The sequence below is a fragment of the Dipodomys ordii genome, unplaced genomic scaffold (assembly GCF_000151885.1).
Source record: "Dipodomys ordii isolate 6190 unplaced genomic scaffold, Dord_2.0 Scaffold228, whole genome shotgun sequence".
NCBI lineage: Eukaryota > Metazoa > Chordata > Mammalia > Rodentia > Heteromyidae > Dipodomys > Dipodomys ordii.
Window position 1 is genome coordinate 163347 of NW_012267444.1, and position 18665 is coordinate 182011.

The window sequence follows — 18665 nt, forward strand, 5'->3', positions numbered from 1 at the left end:
CTTAGTCAGAGGCACAAGGTATTTGCTGAGCCTTGCATCTGGCATCTCAAATGGGAGCAGATTTGCGATACTGAACCTGTGGGATCTACGTTCCCTCTGGATGATGAATTTTGAATTTCTGGACACACACCTAATGTTAAAGATACAAAGAATCGGTGGAGAAAGCTCTCATGCATTTCGTGTCAGAAGGGACAAGCAGACAAAAAAGAACATAGAAACTTCAGTCAACACACAGCGTGGAGTAAATGGAACTCTAGTATTTCACATAAACATTTCAGCTTTATTCCTGAAAGGACTATCAATGACGACATCCACCTCAGGCACCTCAATTCTGTCAAAGTAGCTGAGACACTCCAGACTGCTACTAATGCCAACTTAAAGAAATATTAAGTTGGATTTTTTTCAACCTCACAAGAATGGTTGAAAAACATAAATATAAGTGGCTGTACATTTTACTTGGAAAGATGGAACCATCCTAAGAAGTTTGCTGATAAAATCACAAACCCTAGGCACAACACTCTAGGCTGCATAAATGAGCAGAGACAAAGGTTGGGTTTCCAGGAGAGCTTCTGTAGAACAATGAAGCTCCTACCCCTCCCCATGCAGGCAGCCACCATGTCTCACCACTCCCTGCTCCCTCCCACTCCAACCACACTGCAAGTCCAAGGAATAGCGATTTCAGGATTCTGAAACACCACTTTAGGTTTCAGAATGTGAACAAGGCCTAAGCTAGTGACAGCGGAGATATTTTTCTTTGGATGAAAGACTAATACTTTGGGTTAGATTGGACGGGGCTTTTTGATAGTTAATGTTAGTTAATGGCCATTTTTATTTTTAGGTGATCATAAAAGCCTAGAGATCTACCTCTGTTATTATCAATGGAAAAAAAAGAAGTATTCAACAACATTTAAAAAGCAACAGAGAGAGTTAGGGGGGTAAGTAGCTCTATGGTAGAGCATGTGCTTAGCAAGTACAAAGCCTTGCCTTCCATTCTCACCATCACCACCATCAAAGCAACCAAGCAAACACAAACTAGAAAGCATCATAAAAATAATCAGGTAGCTGTATCTGTTGAACTTACTAACTACAGTGCACTCCACACATGAGGTGAACCAGGTTTGGATGAGTGTCTGTTACCCGGCTGCCATGTTCAGTCAGCCACAAATCACACTTGCATAGCACGCACTTCCAACAGCAATGTGACATGGCAGCAGATCAGTAACACAAACACACTGCCTACTTTTACTCTCTTCAAAGTCACAGAAAAAAAAAAAAACCTTTGAGTGAGCATCAGAGGTTTGAGACTTAAAAGGCGATGACGAACTAAGGAAGGGAGTCAGAGATTGTGGGGTTGTTTTTTTTTTTTTGCCAGTCCTGGGGCTTGAACTCAGGGCCTAGGCACTGTTCCTAAGCCTCTTCGTGCTCAAGCCTAGTGCTCTACCACTTAAGCCACAGTACCTCTTCTGCCCTTTTCTTTTTGTCAGTTGTGGGGCCTGGGTGCTGTCCGTGATCTCTTCAGCACAAGGCTTGCACTCTACCACTTAAGCCACAGTGCCACTTCTAGTTTTCTGGTGGTTAATTGGAGATAAGAGTCTCATGAATGTTCCTGCCCGAGCTGGCTTTGTACTACGATCTCACATCTCACACTCCTGAGTAGCTAGGATTACAGGTCCAGCGTTCTTCGGGCGTTTTCTGAGTAGTTTATTGGAGATAAAGAGTCTCACGGACTTTCCTGCATGGGCTCTTCCAACCACAATCCTCAGATCTCACCCTCCTGAGTATCTAGGATGACATTCGTGAGCCACCAGCACCCAGCAGGGAAAGACAATTTAAAGCAATAGGTCTTCCCAGCAAACCAGAGTATTCAAAGAGATGCTCTATGGAGCTACTTTTGGCCTTGAACTGTATAACTCCAGGATTCTTTTGTGTGAGACAAAAGTCTACTTTGTATTGTGCCTAATCCTGTCTGCCACAGTATCTATATTATACTAACTCCTTCAAATAAACAAGAAAAAGACAGCAAGTCTATAGAGAGACAAGCAAAGGAGAGCAGAAAATTCATATAAGGAAGAAATAAAAATGGTCAATAAGTATTTGAGCATTGACTATCCACAATTTTAATTAGAAAGTGTAAATTTGAAACTGAAATGTCATTTCTCACCAATTGTTTAGCAATTTCTAAAAATACAAAGTCTAACGAGTTGGAAGAGCCACAGCTCCACTTATGACTCTTTGATGGTTACTTGGAGATAAAAGTATGGCCTTTCCTGTCTGGGCTGGCTTTGAACCATGATTCTCAGATCTCAGCCTCCTGAGTAACTAGGATTATACTGAGCCACAAGCACCTATCCTGGAAAAGTATTTTTGGAAGACACTTTGGAAATAGGCTCCATTTGTAGATAAACAAGTGCTCATGTATTCAAGTGCACGGGTGTTATGTGTGTAACTCTCTAAAGCCAGGTGCTGGTATCTCATACCTGTAACCCTAGTTACTTAGGAGGCTGAGATCTAAGGATTAAAGTCCCAAGCCATCCTGGTCAGGAAAGTCCATGAGACTTTTATCTCTAATTAATCACTAAAAAGCCAGAAGTGGAGCTATGACTCAAGTAGTAGAGCACTAGTCGTAAGCACAAAAGCTCAGGGACAGTGCTCAGTGCTAGGGCTTGAACTCATCAAGCCCTAGCATCAGCACACATCACACACACACACACACACACACACACACACACACACACACACACACATATACAAGGTCTAGAAGTATAGGTAACTAAGATAACTTAACAGTGTTTCTGTTCACAAAAGAGGAAGACCAGAGAATGGAAGGAAGAGGAATGGGCTTTGTTTACAGCAGGACTTTCAGTATGACCATATATTACTTTTTGTAATTCAAATTTTTAAATTAAAAAATCAGTCATACAAGTTTTTAAAAGATTAAAGAGGTATCTAATGTTATCTGATGCACTCATTTTCCTGACAGAAAGATGTATTAGGTATTGAGAGGGTAGGCATAGTTTACTCAAATTTAAGAAAATCTTGGCAGCTAGATTCTCTTCATACAGGTAAGAGGTTCAGAATTTCCTGACTCAATAAAAGGGCTTTCTTAATTGGAAAGAACTTTAAGTATAGGATGATAGTTTATATATCTGGACATTACTGAATAAGGTTTTCTTTTTATAATTAAATACTAAAAACTATCTTAGAAAAAGTATTTCAAAGGTTAGTGAACATTCTATTTTTAATAAAAATCATAAATTCTATTATTCATTTTTAATCTTTCATTTTGGCAGGCACTGGTTTCAATGTTCAATTATTTGCCAAAAAAAAAACCCTCAGACTATCCATGCTGATGTATTTGCTTGTTAAGAACCAGAATTCATTAAAAAATACACCTAGTCTTCCCAGATATCATATATTTCTTTTAAATCTCAAAATTTTAAGCCAAAAGTGGGTCACTTAAAATACAAGGAAACAGTCTTACTTGGTCCTCAAAAGACAGAGCCTGGGCAACATCTCTTGGAAATCCATCAATAACAATGCCCTCTTCATCAGGTATTTGCATCAATTTTTGTTTTATCTCTGTAATTGTTGTTTCCTTATAAAGATAAAAAAATAAAACAGCAGTGTTAACCTTAACACACAGAAAGTCGTTTATATATTTATTTTGAGAATGAAAGTAAATTACACAGCAATACCTGTGGGGCCAATTCTCCATTTGTAATTATCTTGGCAATAAGACTCCATTTCCTATTGCTGCTGGTACTGTGGATCTTCTTTCTCAATAACTCTCCCACTGAAATGTACTGAAATCCATAACGTTCTGCAATTTTTAAACTTTGTGTACCCTTTCCGCTTCCTGGGCCACCTATTATTCAAAACACACAAAATGGTGACCTGATACAATAAACAAGTCCCTCTTACACTACTGTTCTTTATCTGAGCTGAAGATTCTGGAATACCAGAACCAGATAGAATAGCTGCTCCATCTGTGGAATTCTCAGTGTTACTCCTTTTTTACACTTAAAAAATTGCCTTTAGTTGTGCAAATGAATGTCAATTTAATGTGTCAAGTCATGAGTACAAAGCATCTTGGCCAATGTTACCCCTTCCGTTGTTCCCTGCCTTCTATCTCAGCCCCACACATCTCAAGTTCCATTTTCACATATGCATACTGTTATGATTGTATTCACCCACCATACCTCCCTGCATTCATCTGCTTCCCTCTGACAAAACATATTTCCCAGAGAAAGTGCAGACTTAGCCAAGGGTCTTGATCAACTGTATTAGATGGAAGAGACAGTTTTTCTCAATACCTATCTTAAGAAACAATTAACTAAGCCACAGATATAGTTAATTGTTAGAAACATGCACAAAGCATTGGTTTCACCCCTAGAACCCCCCCACACCCCAAACACAACAATAAAAAGCCACAATATTCATAACTCTGATTAAAAATGTTTTCAACAATGAAGTTCCAGTTGAAAGAAATGTTGATTATTAAGCTGTGAAAATCCTATAGGTTTCCCCTTGATAATCAAAGAACTATGACCCCCTTTTTAAATTACAAAGGCCAGGATCAACATAATAGAAATGTATTTAATATCTCCAAAGAGTTTACAGGTAATTTAGTGAAATTTAACAATTATTTTTAAACCAAGTGCACAATAGTACTGACTGCCACAACTTATTTAAGATGGTTTTTGTAATCTGCTCTTATGTTCTTGTTTAATCACCTTTGAATTCCAATGTTTCATGCAATGATGTGAAGAATGAATGGAATAGGTCCTTAAGAAAAAAATGCTTCATAGAATTGTTTGTGACAGAGTAGCATGAAATAATCAAAATTTTGCAGCACAGCTCAGCATTAATCATTGATAATTGCCATTTACTTCTTTAGAGACACAAAAAATGATAGTCACAAAAATACTAATATATACCTCAGGTTTTCAAATATGATTTTCAAATCACATTAGATTAATTCTTTTTGGTTCAGGTCCTGGGACTTGACTTCAGTTTAAAGCACTGTCCCTGAGCTTTTTTTGCTCAAGGCTAGTCCTCTACCACTTGAACTACTGCTCCACTTCCTACTTTTTGGGGGGTGATTATCTAGAGATAAGAGTCTCATAGATTTTCAATGCCTAGGCTGGCTTCAGTCTGTGATTCTCACATCCCTGCCTGGGCTCATCACATTAGATTAATTTTAGCTAATTTATATTTCTGAACCAACATAGGGTAGAATCTAGTCTTAAATATGTATTATATATAAAATATATAATTAAATATATAGTTATCGGTCTGGTTGGTAGTTGATGGGAATATCAAAACGAAATATTTTTATAAATAAGCACAAATTACTATAAGCAAAGAAAACATTAGAAAGTCTATGTTGAATAAGTGATTGTTTCAGTAACATTCATTTAAATGTAAATATCACTTTATAATACAATAAAAAATTTTAAAAATCCAAAATCAGAAAAGAAAAAAAACCCTTGTAAATTGGGTGATATTTGAAGATATATATCTTCTCTTAAGATTTTAGTCTATTAAAGTATTTTAGTTTCATGTAAAATTTACAATGCATAAAAAATCATACATGTAGTGTCTTACATAAGAGACAGTTGTTACTATTCTATCTGCATGGCAATCAAGCTATTTGTACATTACTTTCATATCAGTACTTTATCAACAACAATGAGAAAAAGGAACCTGGAAGAACGTACTCTGTACACCAACAAGCTATAAAATGGTAAAATAATTCCAATTTTATTTTTACCTATGGACATCCTTTAATTATTTCCTTGTCTCCTAGGGAAGGACCACCAATTTTTAGACAAGGAAGCATTTCAGTTTTCAGAGTAGAGATGTTTGACATAGTAGGGGCTATCATAAGCCAGAAGAATATTTCGAGTTTTTTACATCTGCTTTACATATGCTTTTTTGTTCTGCTTTTTTCTTGATTACTAGTAATCAAATCTAGGGCCTTGTATTTTGGTTGCCAAGCACTCTACCACTGAGCTATATCCCCAGTTCCTCAAAAGGTGATTTCTATACTCTTCCTGCAATATTCTTTTTAATAATTCATGGTTGTATGTATATTTGTAATGTGATTTTCATCTCACTTGGAAATGTTCAAATTCCATTCTCAGTTGCTTTTTTGTTCACTTTTCCCCTAGTTGCCAGCTTGACTATGTCCTCCAGAGCAGTCCTTTTGTGCATGGTGGCTGTATACGTTTGGTCCTCTATTCACAATAACTGGTTAGAATATTTTGAACATTTATGCTAAACATTTCTTTGGGTTATCTCATGAAAGCTCAAACAAGAAAAATGAGACAATGATTACATATATTGCATGCCCTCAGACCTTTTCACAAATATATGTTTGAGAAAGTTAAAATTCACAAAAATGATCAATAAATGATTTTGTAAAATTACGCAAAACAATCCTTATGAAATAGAAATAGAGTGATATCATCTACAAAAGAAGATTCATAGGGACAATTTAAAAAAGTAAATTTTATCTTTGTCATTTTGGTGAATAATCAGATGTTACATAGTTATTTAAAAATATTCTCTTATATTTGATTATCTGATAACATGGAAACAGATTTTATTATAGGTCCTAATGTACCATAAGGAAGATTCATTTACATGAATGTTTACCAATATACGGGTATTTTTGCCTCTAAAGTTAATAGTGAGAAAAATTCAATTTGGTGAATAAAAAGGAAAGAACTCCTGTTTAGAAAACATTATGGATCTACTTAGCTATATTAAAGATTAAATAAATGAAGCCAAAGAACAACAGATCTTGAGGTGATTACTTTCAATTCATTATAGGGAATTTTTATGACATTGTAATGGAGACTATGAAAAACATAACATTAGATTACTTAATTAAAATAAGTTCCATTTTATTGAAAATTATCCTAAAATATTTCTATTTTCTTTGTCGTGCTATTTTTTCTATTCCCTTTCTGCTCCTTATCCAACTAAGCATTTGCAAAGTACGATATGCACTGAAATTTCTGAAATGTAAACACATAAAAGTTAGCATTGGTAGAGGATTTTGTTTCCTGCTGTCGTACCTATAACAAGAATGATCTTTGGTCGTGGTCTAGTAGGATCAAAAACCTCGTACTCTTCAATTAACTCTGCAGTCTCGGAGAGATCTGTGTCACTCTCTATGGAGAACTGGTGGATTGGAGGGAGCCGATCATACCGTCGATAGGGAAAGTTTGAATTTTCAGGCATTACTGTGAAAGAGTAAGATAAACTTTGAAAAGGAAAAAAAAAGACACAGTAAAACACTTCACATTTTTAAAGGAAAAAAAAAGACACAGTAAAACACTTCACATTTAACCAATTCGTATAAGAAATTTAATGAGTTTGATCTTTCTTTTTAATTGGAAGAAGACTTAGTAAGTGGCCAGCTTTTTTTGTGGGGGAGTTGCAGTTGGTAGGCTGGGGATCCCAAAGAGCTATGCCTCCATTCCTCCAGGCTTTTGAGATCGGGTCTCATTCCTTTCTCTAGGCCCACTTGTGATCCATCACTCGCTTATTTCTGCAGCATGTCCATTTTAAGCTTCTATTTATAGTTAGGGTAACAGGCACATGCGGATACATCCAGCTTCTTTTGTTGAGATGAAGTCTTGCCAACTTTTCTACCTGAGTCATCCTGGATTTCAGCCTCCCACGAATATGGCTATAGACAAGCTGTGATTTGCTCAGGTATGGGTTAAGAAGAGGTCTTACATATATACTGGGGTTGGCCTCCAACGATGTGTGGAAAGGCACTAACAATGTTACTCTGCACTGTCTTGAAATTTAATCATTTTACCCAACACAAGACAAGACTTCAGAATTACCCTCAATTACTTTCTTCCCTTACTTCTCACATTTGTTCTTGCAGTCTTTATCATGGAAAATTATTCCAAATGTATAGTGTATTTTCTATCTCCACTGTTACAAATATTTCCCCGAGGTACCATCATATTTTATCTGGACTGCTGAACTCACACTTTATTGGTCTACCTGCTTCCATGTTTGTTCCCGCAATCTACTGAAATGGTCTTCCCTTGTTGGTCCTAGCTGACTGCCACCTAGTGAATTGCAAGAACATCGCTCTACTGCTCTGCACAGTTGTCACTTCAATATCTGAGAGCTTTATCATTCATTCAAACTTTCTTCATTTGTTCACTCATTCATTTTATCTCTTTGCTCCTACTAGATTTTAAGTTCTATAAAAGCCAGAATTTCACCTGTCATTCAGAACTCTGCATCCCTGTCATCTAACACTGTGCCTGGCCAGTGGCAAGAGTCCAACAAATACCTGTTGAATTACTAACAAATAGAATGCCTTTCTTGAAGGAAAAAATAAAATGTGTGGACAGAACACGGAAACAATGTGAAGAGATTAATAAACCAGGGTAAAAGCATTCATTTTCATATGGTGTAAACCTAGTGGGTAACTTTGGGGGTTGGAGAAGTAACATGACATTATGCTTTTTTTTGCTAGTCCTGGGGCTTGAACTCAGGGCCTAGGTACCTGAGCTTCTTTTGCTCGAGGTTAGCACTCTACCACTTAAGCCACAGCACCACTTCCAGCTTTCTCTGTTTATATGATATTGAGGAATCAAACCCAGGGCTTTGTGCATGCTAGGAAGTACTCTACCACTAAGCTATATTCCCAGACTGACATTACACATTTTTCAGGAAAATTAATATGGTGATGGCTAGTAAGGGTTTGAATAGGAGAAGTCTGAGAGAAGAAAGAAGAGCAGCTAGGAGGTAGTTAAAACAATCAACAGGGGAGAAATAAAATCTTGGACTAGAACAATAGCTGGGAAATGGAAAGAAATGGATAGTGTAAAAGACTTGGTTAGGGCTGGAATACAAAAATGAAAGTGAAGTAGGTGATACTTTACAAGGTCCACATGTCAAATCTAAAGGAATAAGGACCACACTACATTTTATATATAGTACCTTTCTGTCTTCTTTTCTCTGTTCCAGGTTTATTATTATTATTATCTTACTTTGATCACAAACCACTCACTCATAGCTCCCATTGAGCTACTGATCAAGTTTTTAAGGCCTGATTTCATTGCTGGGCTGTGATTTTCCTGAGAACAATGCCATGTCAGTTCTTTCTTGATGGCTCCAATCTCAGCTGAAAAAGAGTATCTGTCACATAACAGTACTCAAGAAATGGTTATGTTATGGCGCAACAGACTCATTGACTGACTTTATGAAAACAAGAAAGTGAGAAGTGAGTGATGGTTTTGAGACAAATTTGTTGTATTTGGTTTCTGACATGTATATAGGATGGCCAAGAGATACTCCAGAAGAATAACTCTAAGTATGTTTGAGATTGGAACTTTTAATTCACTGGTAACTATATATTCAGTGTGTACACCTAACAAGGACAAATTATGATGTTTATCTCATACCTCATATTTAAGGGTTTTAACAACTGGCAACCAGTAATTTATATTTTAATTTAGGAAAGTAATTTATTTGGGTGATAAAAACTGTTTGTGTTGTAGGATAATTTCTCAGGATAATTATATGTTAGCATACCTAGGTCAATATTTTTGCAAAAACTCACAAATGATTCCAGTTCTAATCATTTTGTTTTAAGTTACTGGGCACTTAGGCATTCTGTTAAATTTAATAATCTATTCCATAATTACAGTTAAAACCTACAAAGCATGAATATGTAAAGCATTTTATAAAATAAAACTTGGTTATTATGGGATATTTGGTTTAGAAAACAGTTTCCATGTTTTAGCAAATATTGCAGATATTAGATACTAGGGTGTAACATTCTTGTCACCTAGTATATGAGAAGGCTCTAATGATGAATGAAAGGACCCTTGTCTGAAAATCTAACACTGGAAGATATGGAAACCCTGAAGCTAACAATCAATATTCCCTCCCTCCTTCCTTCCCTCCCTTCTTCCCTCCCTCCCTTCCTTCCTTCCTTCTTCCCTTCCTTCCTTCCTTCCTTTTTGTCAGTCATAGTGCTTAAACTCAGGGCTTGGACCCTGTCGCTGAGCTTTTCTGTTCAAGGCTAGCAATCTATCACTTGGAACCATAGCACCATTTCTGGTTTTCTGGTGGTTAATTGGATATAAGAGTCTCAGGGACCTTCCTGGCTTAGAACCATGATCCTGCCTCCTGAGTAGCTAGGATTACAAGAGAGAGCTATCAGAACCCAGCAGCAACTTCATTTCTGTTTATTTGCTTAACCTTTCCCCAAAATTTGTACTTGACTTCCTTTAGATAATGACTGTTCTCTCCATTTCTGCTCTTTGGTTTGGCTACAGTCCTTACCAATCCCTAATATATCTCTATATCTATCTATCTAGTTTTTCCTGGTTTCCATGTATTATCAAACCAAGCAATGGTATCAAGCTTTAATTTTGTTGTCCACAGTCACTGTCTACAGCTAATCTAAGAGTAGCTTATCAACTAATTGAATGCCATCACTTCTTAAGATTCCATTTTCAAAATGAAAAATTTCTGAGACCAAATCCACTAACGTCTGATGCTCATTAGTGTTTCAAGTCTTAGACAACACTGTCCCATATTGATCTCACTTAATATAACAAGGATATGTTTTTTAACAGTGACTGGGATTCTAACCACATGGTAACATCTCATGAAGGAAGATGGCCATTTGGAGGAGATGTATGAACTTAACAAGATCACTAAAGATCATTTTGTTCATCAAAAAAGCAGAAATGTGCAAAGACATGAGATACAGAAGTAACTAAAGTTATTCCAGTGACAGTAATCCACTGAATGCCAAATCTAAGCTCTGTCAACTCAGCTTGAGTCAGAGCCCTGAGCTCCAATTCTGACCACTCAATACTCTGTGTATTTCAGGCTTTTCTCAAAAACCCCTTGATTTACAAAGAGTGAAATTTTCAACTTGGACAGTTCCAAGTCATTATCCTGTTACTGGGTCTCTAAGTACACTGCATGGGAAAAGTAAAAATCTCTTTAGAATTGGATTGGTTCTAAGGGTCAAATCCAAATATTTGGTGCAAATTCAACTTTATAAGTACTTACAGATGTGACATGGCTTATTATTTATAAGTGATACTTTAAAATCTAAGATAGAGTGATTCATCTTGTAAGTAATGAGATCAACTGCTCTCTAAAACAAAGAACAGTAATCTTATTACCCTATGGTCACACTAAATGTTTTTAAATTATTTCTCAGCTGTTCACATGTCAGAACATATGCATTTTGAAGTAGCAATTCCATATTTCTGGGTTATTTGTTACCAACCATATATAACAGTATGACATGTGAGTACCTAAACCTAAATCACTTTTCACTCCTGCTTGAATAAGGAAGAACTCTTCTCCAATCTGGAGATGGTTTTGGCGTTTCTATTTTCCCTTTTCTTGAGTGTCTTACAAATGAGCACTTCATGACTTTTTTCCTACACCACATTCAAATAAATTCTATGTGGGGTCATAACTGATATTTATTGCAAAGAGAATTGTCTCCTCTTCAAATTCTTCTGGAACAGATGACACTTGTGTGGTTCATTTTTGAGAATGGTTTTAATTTTGAAAGTATAATGCCCGTCAGCCACTAGAACAAGAAACTTAGTTTCCTCTTATTGGAATTGAGTCTGAATCTAGTTTTTATTTTTTAAATTGATTTTAGTTCTATCTATCTATCTATCTATCTATCTATCTATCTATCTATCTATCTATCTATCATCTATCTATCTACTTACCTACCTACCTACCTATCTAGCTATTTATTCATTTTGATGCCAGTCCTGGGACCTGGCTAGTTCTGGGGCTTGAACTCACGGACTGGACACTATCCCTGAGCTTTTGTGCTCAAGTCTTACACTCTACCAGTAGAGTCACAGCTCCATTTCTGTCTCTCTCTCTCTCTTTTTTGGTGGTTAAGTGGAGATAAAAGTCCCACAGACTTTCCTGACTGGGCTGGCTTTGAATCATAATCTTCAGATCTCAGCCTCCTGAGTAGCTAGAATCACAGGCATAAGCCACCAAAACCCAGCTTATTTATTTATTATATTATTATTTTTGTTTTCCTTAAGTAGTTGTACAAAAAGAAGTTGAGTCTATCTTTTACATACTATTATATTTCACACCTTCATGTAGAACTTGAAAGGCTGGTTGGCTCTCAACATTGTGGCATATATTGATAAGCACATACGACAAATATGTATTTCAGAGAGACATCAAAATATCTGGAGTTTTTTCTAACAAACTCTAGCTCTTAGTTCTAAACTACTCCTAAAATTTAAATAAGTTTACTTTATACATATATATTTTTTGTCAGTTGTGGGTCTTGAACTCTGGGCTTGGGCACTGCCATTGAGCTCTTCAGCTTAAGGCAAGTGCTCTACCACTTAAGCCACAGCACCACTTCCCGTTTTTTGGTGGTTAAATGGAGATAAGAGTCTCACAGACTTTCCTGCCTGGAATGACTTTGAACCATGATCCTCAGATCTCAACCTCCCGAGTAGCTAGGATTACAGGGGTGAGCCACCAGCACCCAGTTGTATTTCTTTTATAGTACTCAAATGCAGATTCGAATATATTCAATAGTTATATAATGAATAGTTATTGAATTAAGTAAACTTTATATGAATTTGTGTAGTTTCATTAATATGAACTCTGGACTTGGAAACATTAAATCAAATCTCTAGTTAATGAAAAATGTTGAATTATAATGTAATAACTACCAATTTAGTCTTTATTCTACCCGTGTATTTGGAAAAGGATTATTTGCAATTTAAAAATAAAGTCAAGATGTTTAACGCAATTTACTTTGCAAATAATGAATTCAGTAATAGATAATTTTATTAAGTCTTTAGCAAATTGCTGGACAATGGTATGTAATTTCGTTTGTCTTATGGATCATGGAAGTGATTAGAATTAGTAACAGAAAGAGATTAGTTATATTCCAAGGCCTCAAATTTTTCCAGGCATGTATAAACCCAATCAATTAAATCACTCTCTACATTATACAAGATATTTCCATAAGACAATTATTTCGCCTATAAAATTGTGTTATTCAATACACACATTACCATTTCTTAGAAAGGATCTCCGAGACTGGCCTCCATTTAGCGGAGGTAAGGTCTTCTTTTCCTGGCTGACAAATGTATCCCACTTCACCTTATCACAGCCACCCATTTCCTTTACTTTCTGCAAACAGCTTTCCAAGTACTCCACTGGGTCTTCAGGCTTAGAACACATCAGTCCATTCAAAAGGCTCTGAAATACAATGAAGTACATAGAAGTACAATATGTTTTTTTGATGTACTACTGTCTTGTTTCTAAATCCTCAGTTATTTTTGTCTTTTGCATCTCCCTTTCTGTCTTTCTCTCTGTCTCTTTTATGCCAGTCTTGGGGCTTACACTCAAGGCTGGGGTATTGTCTCTGAGCTTTTTTTGATCAAGGATAGTGCTCTACCTCTTGAACCACAGATCCACTTCTGGCCCTTAAAACATTATTTTATTACCTGTAAGGAGGTATACAAAGGAGTTGCCACTTAGCGAAGCAGTTTATGAATGCATTGCATCTTGATCGATGTCGCCCCTTTCAACATTCTCATGCAGACCACCTTACTCCTTCCTTCCCTCACTCTTCTTAACTTTGTAGGATATACATAGCATTCTTGACTGAATTTTCCCCTACTTCTCTTCATTCAACTACCTCTTTCCCTAAGGAACCTTGAAATTTATGTTCTTTCTTGAATCTACCATATTTCACCTAATACATTCACTTTTCAACTTTTGCTGGTTAATTAGAGATTAGTTTCATGGTAAGGAGAAACAAAGGAGGAGGCAACAATGCATGATAAGAAATGTACTCATTACCTTGCTCATGTAATTGTAACCCCTCTGTATGGTATTTTCACAATTTAAAAAACTTATTAATATTAAAAAAAGAGTTTCATGGACTTTCTTGACTGGGCTCACCTTGAACCTTGATGTTCAAATCTTAGCCTCCTGAGTAGCTAGGATTACAGGTGTGAACCATGGGCACCCAGATGCATTTGTCTATTAAAAAACAATTAGAACTGAAATTATGAGACAATAGAGCAAATGAAGATAATCCTTTGAATTCTTTACCAGTTTGTTTTCAGCTCAACACTCTCCACTTTAAAACAACAGGCAACTATATAAAGTAGAAAAGCCCTACCAAGGAAAGGTTAAAAAAAATACAGCATATGAAAATGTCCCTAGTCTCTTTTTCTCTCAATCCCACTCATCCTTAAATTCTCTAAGTTTATCTCTTCTGTGAAATAAGGCTTTAAAAATTTTAAAATACAGCTGGGTGCCAGTAGCTCACGCCTGTAATCCTAGCTACTCAGGAGGCTGAGATCTGAGGATCATGGTTCAAAGCCAGCCCTGGCAGGAAAGTCCATGAGACTCTTATCTCCAATAAACCACTAGAAAACCAGAAGTGGTGCTGTGGCTCAAGTGGTAGATCATTTGCCTTGAACTTAAGAGCTGAAGGACAGTGCCCAGGCCCAGAGTTCAAGCCCCATAGCCAACAACAACAAAATTAAACTACTTAATACTTGCATAGGGCAAATTAGGAGCTTCACATGTCCTAGTATTTAACTGATGTTGTTTAGTTTTGTTTATTGTTATTTAGTTGTTTGTTTTAGTTATTATTATTGCTATTGTGACCATAAAGTCTCCCCTGAGCCCCTGCATCTGTCTGCAGGCCCCTCTATTATGTTCCCTGCTACCCAGAATAAAACATCACACTGGTCATATATGTTGAATGCATCAGTTTTGGTGTCAGTCTTTGTGTCCGAACTCAGCGGTACAGATTTAATTTTCAATCCCAAGTACCTAATACTTTTCTTGGTATATTAAACTGTTTTTTGATTAAGACAAAAAAACTAAAATAATTCAAGTCTGAGTGAGACTACAAAAACTGCAGCTTGAGACTCAAAAAATACTCTATGATATTTAACAGATCACTACGACATCCATTGAGATTAAAGAGAAACAAGTATTATCCTGCTATGAAGCTTTCTATTTGTGGTGTCTGATGTGTCACGTGTAGAGGTTTCTAAAAATGCTAAAAGTTTGGAAGTGCTGACTCGTGGGAAGTAGACTAGAATGAAAAATATCTTCCTTCAGAGGTTTTCATGGAGAAAGCACAAGCACAGAAAATTATTATCAAGAATATATATTATGAATGTATAAGTCATACACACCCTCTGAAAGGTTGACATCTTTTAAAAATACCATATTGTATTTTCAAATTAATTTGAAATTAATTAATCAAATTGATTTGAAAATAAAATACAATTTTCCCAGAATGGCAAGCAATTCCTACTAAGTACATTTATCTCTTAAAACCTTTAATCAGATGGGTTAGAATGTGTAACTCTATCAGAAAAGTTTAATTGCTGAAGGAGAAGAAAAGGCTGAGTGGGGGATGCACATCCGGTTTGTGTTTACCTTCCCACACTCCTCTAGTACACAAGGCCAGAATTGAGTGTTTCATGGGAATTCGTTTACCTAATGCATGCTCAACATTATTATCACATTTTAGAGACTAACAGCTCAGAGCTGTTACTGATTTATTCAAGGTTACTCAGCTAAATGCTTCTAGGTTCAGGATTCCAGTTTCTGAACCTAGTATAAGATAAAACCTAGTATAAAAGAAAATGCCAGCTTCTCCATGTACAATCTAACTTCAATGTGAACCTCTTAAAATTACTTTTTTTTTTTTACTTTTGCCTTTTGAATTTACTCAAATGGAAGGTTTTCTGACTGGCAAATATACAGTCCCAGACTCGCAAAACAAAACATATTTCCTAAAGGATGTGTATGTGCGTATGTATGTATATATGCGTGTATGTACTCGGTGTTTTTGAGACAGAATCTTGCTATGTTACGCAGGCTGGCCTGGAATTCATGATCTTCCTGCTTCAGCCTCACAAGTATTGGGACAACACCAAGGTTGGACAGTGAGCTGGACAATGAACAATGGTTTCCATTCCTGCATGGATAATTTAAGTCCTTTTTTTGTGGTAACAATCTATATCAGGGACTAAGGTACCCAGGACTCTGTTTTTGAGGTAGTTTGGGGATTTGACACCTATCACTGTTAGACTTCATGTTATCTAAGATGTTGTGGTTTTGGTGGCGACAATCTGGTTTAAAAACTTCAAGTATTTGATTTTGTTGTTTGTACTAGCTCATGGAGAATCACCTGATTTTTCTTTCCTTCTGTATTGTACAGAACATAGAGTTGTCATACTGGAAGGGAAGGGTGGAGCTTCTGGGGTCACCAGCATGCTCCTTGTTTTCCTGTTGTCCAGGATTGAGGCTATGATGACTGCATTACTGCCTTTCACCTAAACAAGTGGACTTCCTTTTCTGAGTGTGAACTACTGCAAAACACCTCGTTCAGGGGCAGAAAAGCTCATAAAACCAGCATAAAACCTCAACAAGAAATTCCTGCTGCCAATATTTATTGCATACACAGTGCAGATTTTCATTAACTGTCTAAATTCTCTGTGGTTACCTTCCACCAAAAGAGAAAAGTAGTATCCACATTATGCAGAAAACATGACTACTGTTCAGCAGTATTTTGCACTGATGTTCCTCCCACAGGTGTTCCTAATTATTCTTTTAGCACTGTAGACATAAATTTGATTTCGGTTGCAATATTTCTGATGAAAGAAACAACCACCACTTTTCAGCTCTTCATTTCCATATTTACTTAGGGGAGGAGGAACAACACTTTAAGATTCCCACACATTCCCATTGTCACACTGGAGTAACACACTTGCTAGATTCAGCTTCCCACACCAGGCCTGGTTTACTTGGAAATCTGTGTCTGCACAGAGCCTGGAAACAATGTTTTACATAGGTGAGAGAAACAGAAGATCTGGGAGGAATGACAACCCATTTGAAGAAATCAGGGCAATTTTTTCCCCCTCAAATCTTGTCTTCATTTCTTTTGAACAGAAAGAAATCCCCCAAACAGGAAGAACAACTCATGGCTTTTAGTTTATTGTATTCTCAATAATGTTTCAGACATGAGAGGCCAGGTTTGCAGGGAATGGCCTTCCTCCTTTCAGGGTTCTCCCTAAGAAGCTTGGCTTGATTCCATTCCCACCTTCACCCACCTCCCTCCCTTTTTTGGTACAGTTTTGATTTAACCTAAGCAAAACCACTTAGGATTTAGGATTTTTTTTTCTTTCCAATTTATATACGGAAAGAAAGGAAGCAAAAATCCAAGAAGGAGGCTGCAGTTTAGAAGTAACCAAGATTCCTTTAGCTCAACCTTCAAGGTTCCCCTAGCAAATTCTGTAAGTGGTGCCTCCTCCCCCCCTTGGCCGTCTCTGGCCCCGGGCCATAGGAATCCTTAGGGCCCACTGTGCTTTGTGGTCTGGGGACAGCAACAGGGGTCAACGTCCCAGTCTCCTCAGACCCACTATCTCCAGATGGGTTGCAAAGTGCAGATAAAAAGCTGCAGCCCCAGAGGCAAGCGAGCAAAGCCTGCCAAGACCATGGGGGGAAAACGTGCTCAGGAGTTCATTCACTAAAAGCGCAGAGCAGCACTGGGTGCCTGCCACCCAGAAGGTTGCGCTGCACTTGATGGGGTGAGATTTGCTTTTTGCTTCTTCATCCCTCTCCCTCAAGCTTCCCAGGGGCGGGAGGGGGAACGGGGTGTAGAGGAGGAGGGTTACCAGCCCCGACACTTCTTCCCTGCAGGGGTCCCGACCCTGGGTGAGGGGAGAGACTGAGGCTCCGGACTCTTTAATTTCTAGTTCAGGTTCCATGCTGGGTGACCGTGCGGTCACCTGGCCTGACCCTCACTCCCCCACTCCCTCTCCCAAATGAAAAAAAGCGCTTCCAGATCGCTGTCTGCACCCGACCCTGGGTGCCCAGCATCTGAGGGGGGTGCTGGGGGCAGCCTATTCCCAGGATCCGGTTTGAAGATGGAAAGTTCCTCAGGACGTCCGAGCCCGGCGATCCGGCCAGGACCCCGGCAATCCGCCGCTTGGCGACTCCCCTCGGCGGAGCCGACCTGCGGGCTTCCTGCGAGCGCCCCGCGTGGGGACGGGGAAGACGGGACGGGGCGCAACCGCCTCACCTCGAGGTCGGAGATTCCCGCCCCAGATCCTCCAGCCCACCCTGCGGTCCAGGCTCCGTACCTCGAAAAGCTGAGGGATTTCCCTCCGGGCCAGATACTCCTTGGCGTCGTTGGTGTTCATGACTGTGCCGCGCGCGCCCCGGGGAGCCTGCCTGGCAGCGATCGGGGTTCGGGCTCCGTTGCAGCCCTGACTCCAAAGCGCAAACACCGTCCCTCCTCTCACTGCCCAGGCCGGGGAACCTCCGCCTCTCCCCGGGGCTCTGGGCTCGGCGCTCCCGCCGCCTCCGCTTGGCTGCTGGTCTCCGCGCCCGAGCTGCGGGCTCCGAGCTGCCGCGCGCGGTGACTGCCAGGGGAGGGGCGCCAGGAGCGGAGGAGGGGGCACCGCGCGGCGGACGTCAGGCAGCCGCCCGCGCGCGGGTCCGCCCGCCCGTCCGCCCGCTCGCCTCCGGCTCGGCGCACCGCGCTCCTCGCTTCCCCGAGCCAGGTCTGCGCTGCGCGGGCGGGCGCGGGGTGCGGGGGTGGAACGGGA

At 38.7% G+C, this 18665-nt stretch overlaps 1 protein-coding gene across 1 annotated transcript in view; it reads right to left on the reverse strand.

The window, feature by feature from the left end:
- Positions 1 to 18305, reverse strand: part of Ak5 (adenylate kinase 5) — a gene marked incomplete at its 3' end in the record, with an annotated part of 163191 nt that extends 144886 nt beyond the window's left edge. The window contains exons 1-5 of the mRNA XM_013035874.1: positions 18198 to 18305; positions 13089 to 13275; positions 7086 to 7253; positions 3696 to 3865; positions 3482 to 3595 (exon numbers count right to left, since the gene is read on the reverse strand). Coding sequence (XP_012891328.1) covers positions 3482 to 3595; positions 3696 to 3865; positions 7086 to 7253; positions 13089 to 13275; positions 18198 to 18257 — 699 coding nt within the window. The remainder of the gene's footprint in view (positions 1 to 3481; positions 3596 to 3695; positions 3866 to 7085; positions 7254 to 13088; positions 13276 to 18197) is intronic.
- Positions 18306 to 18665: the final 360 nt, after the last annotated feature.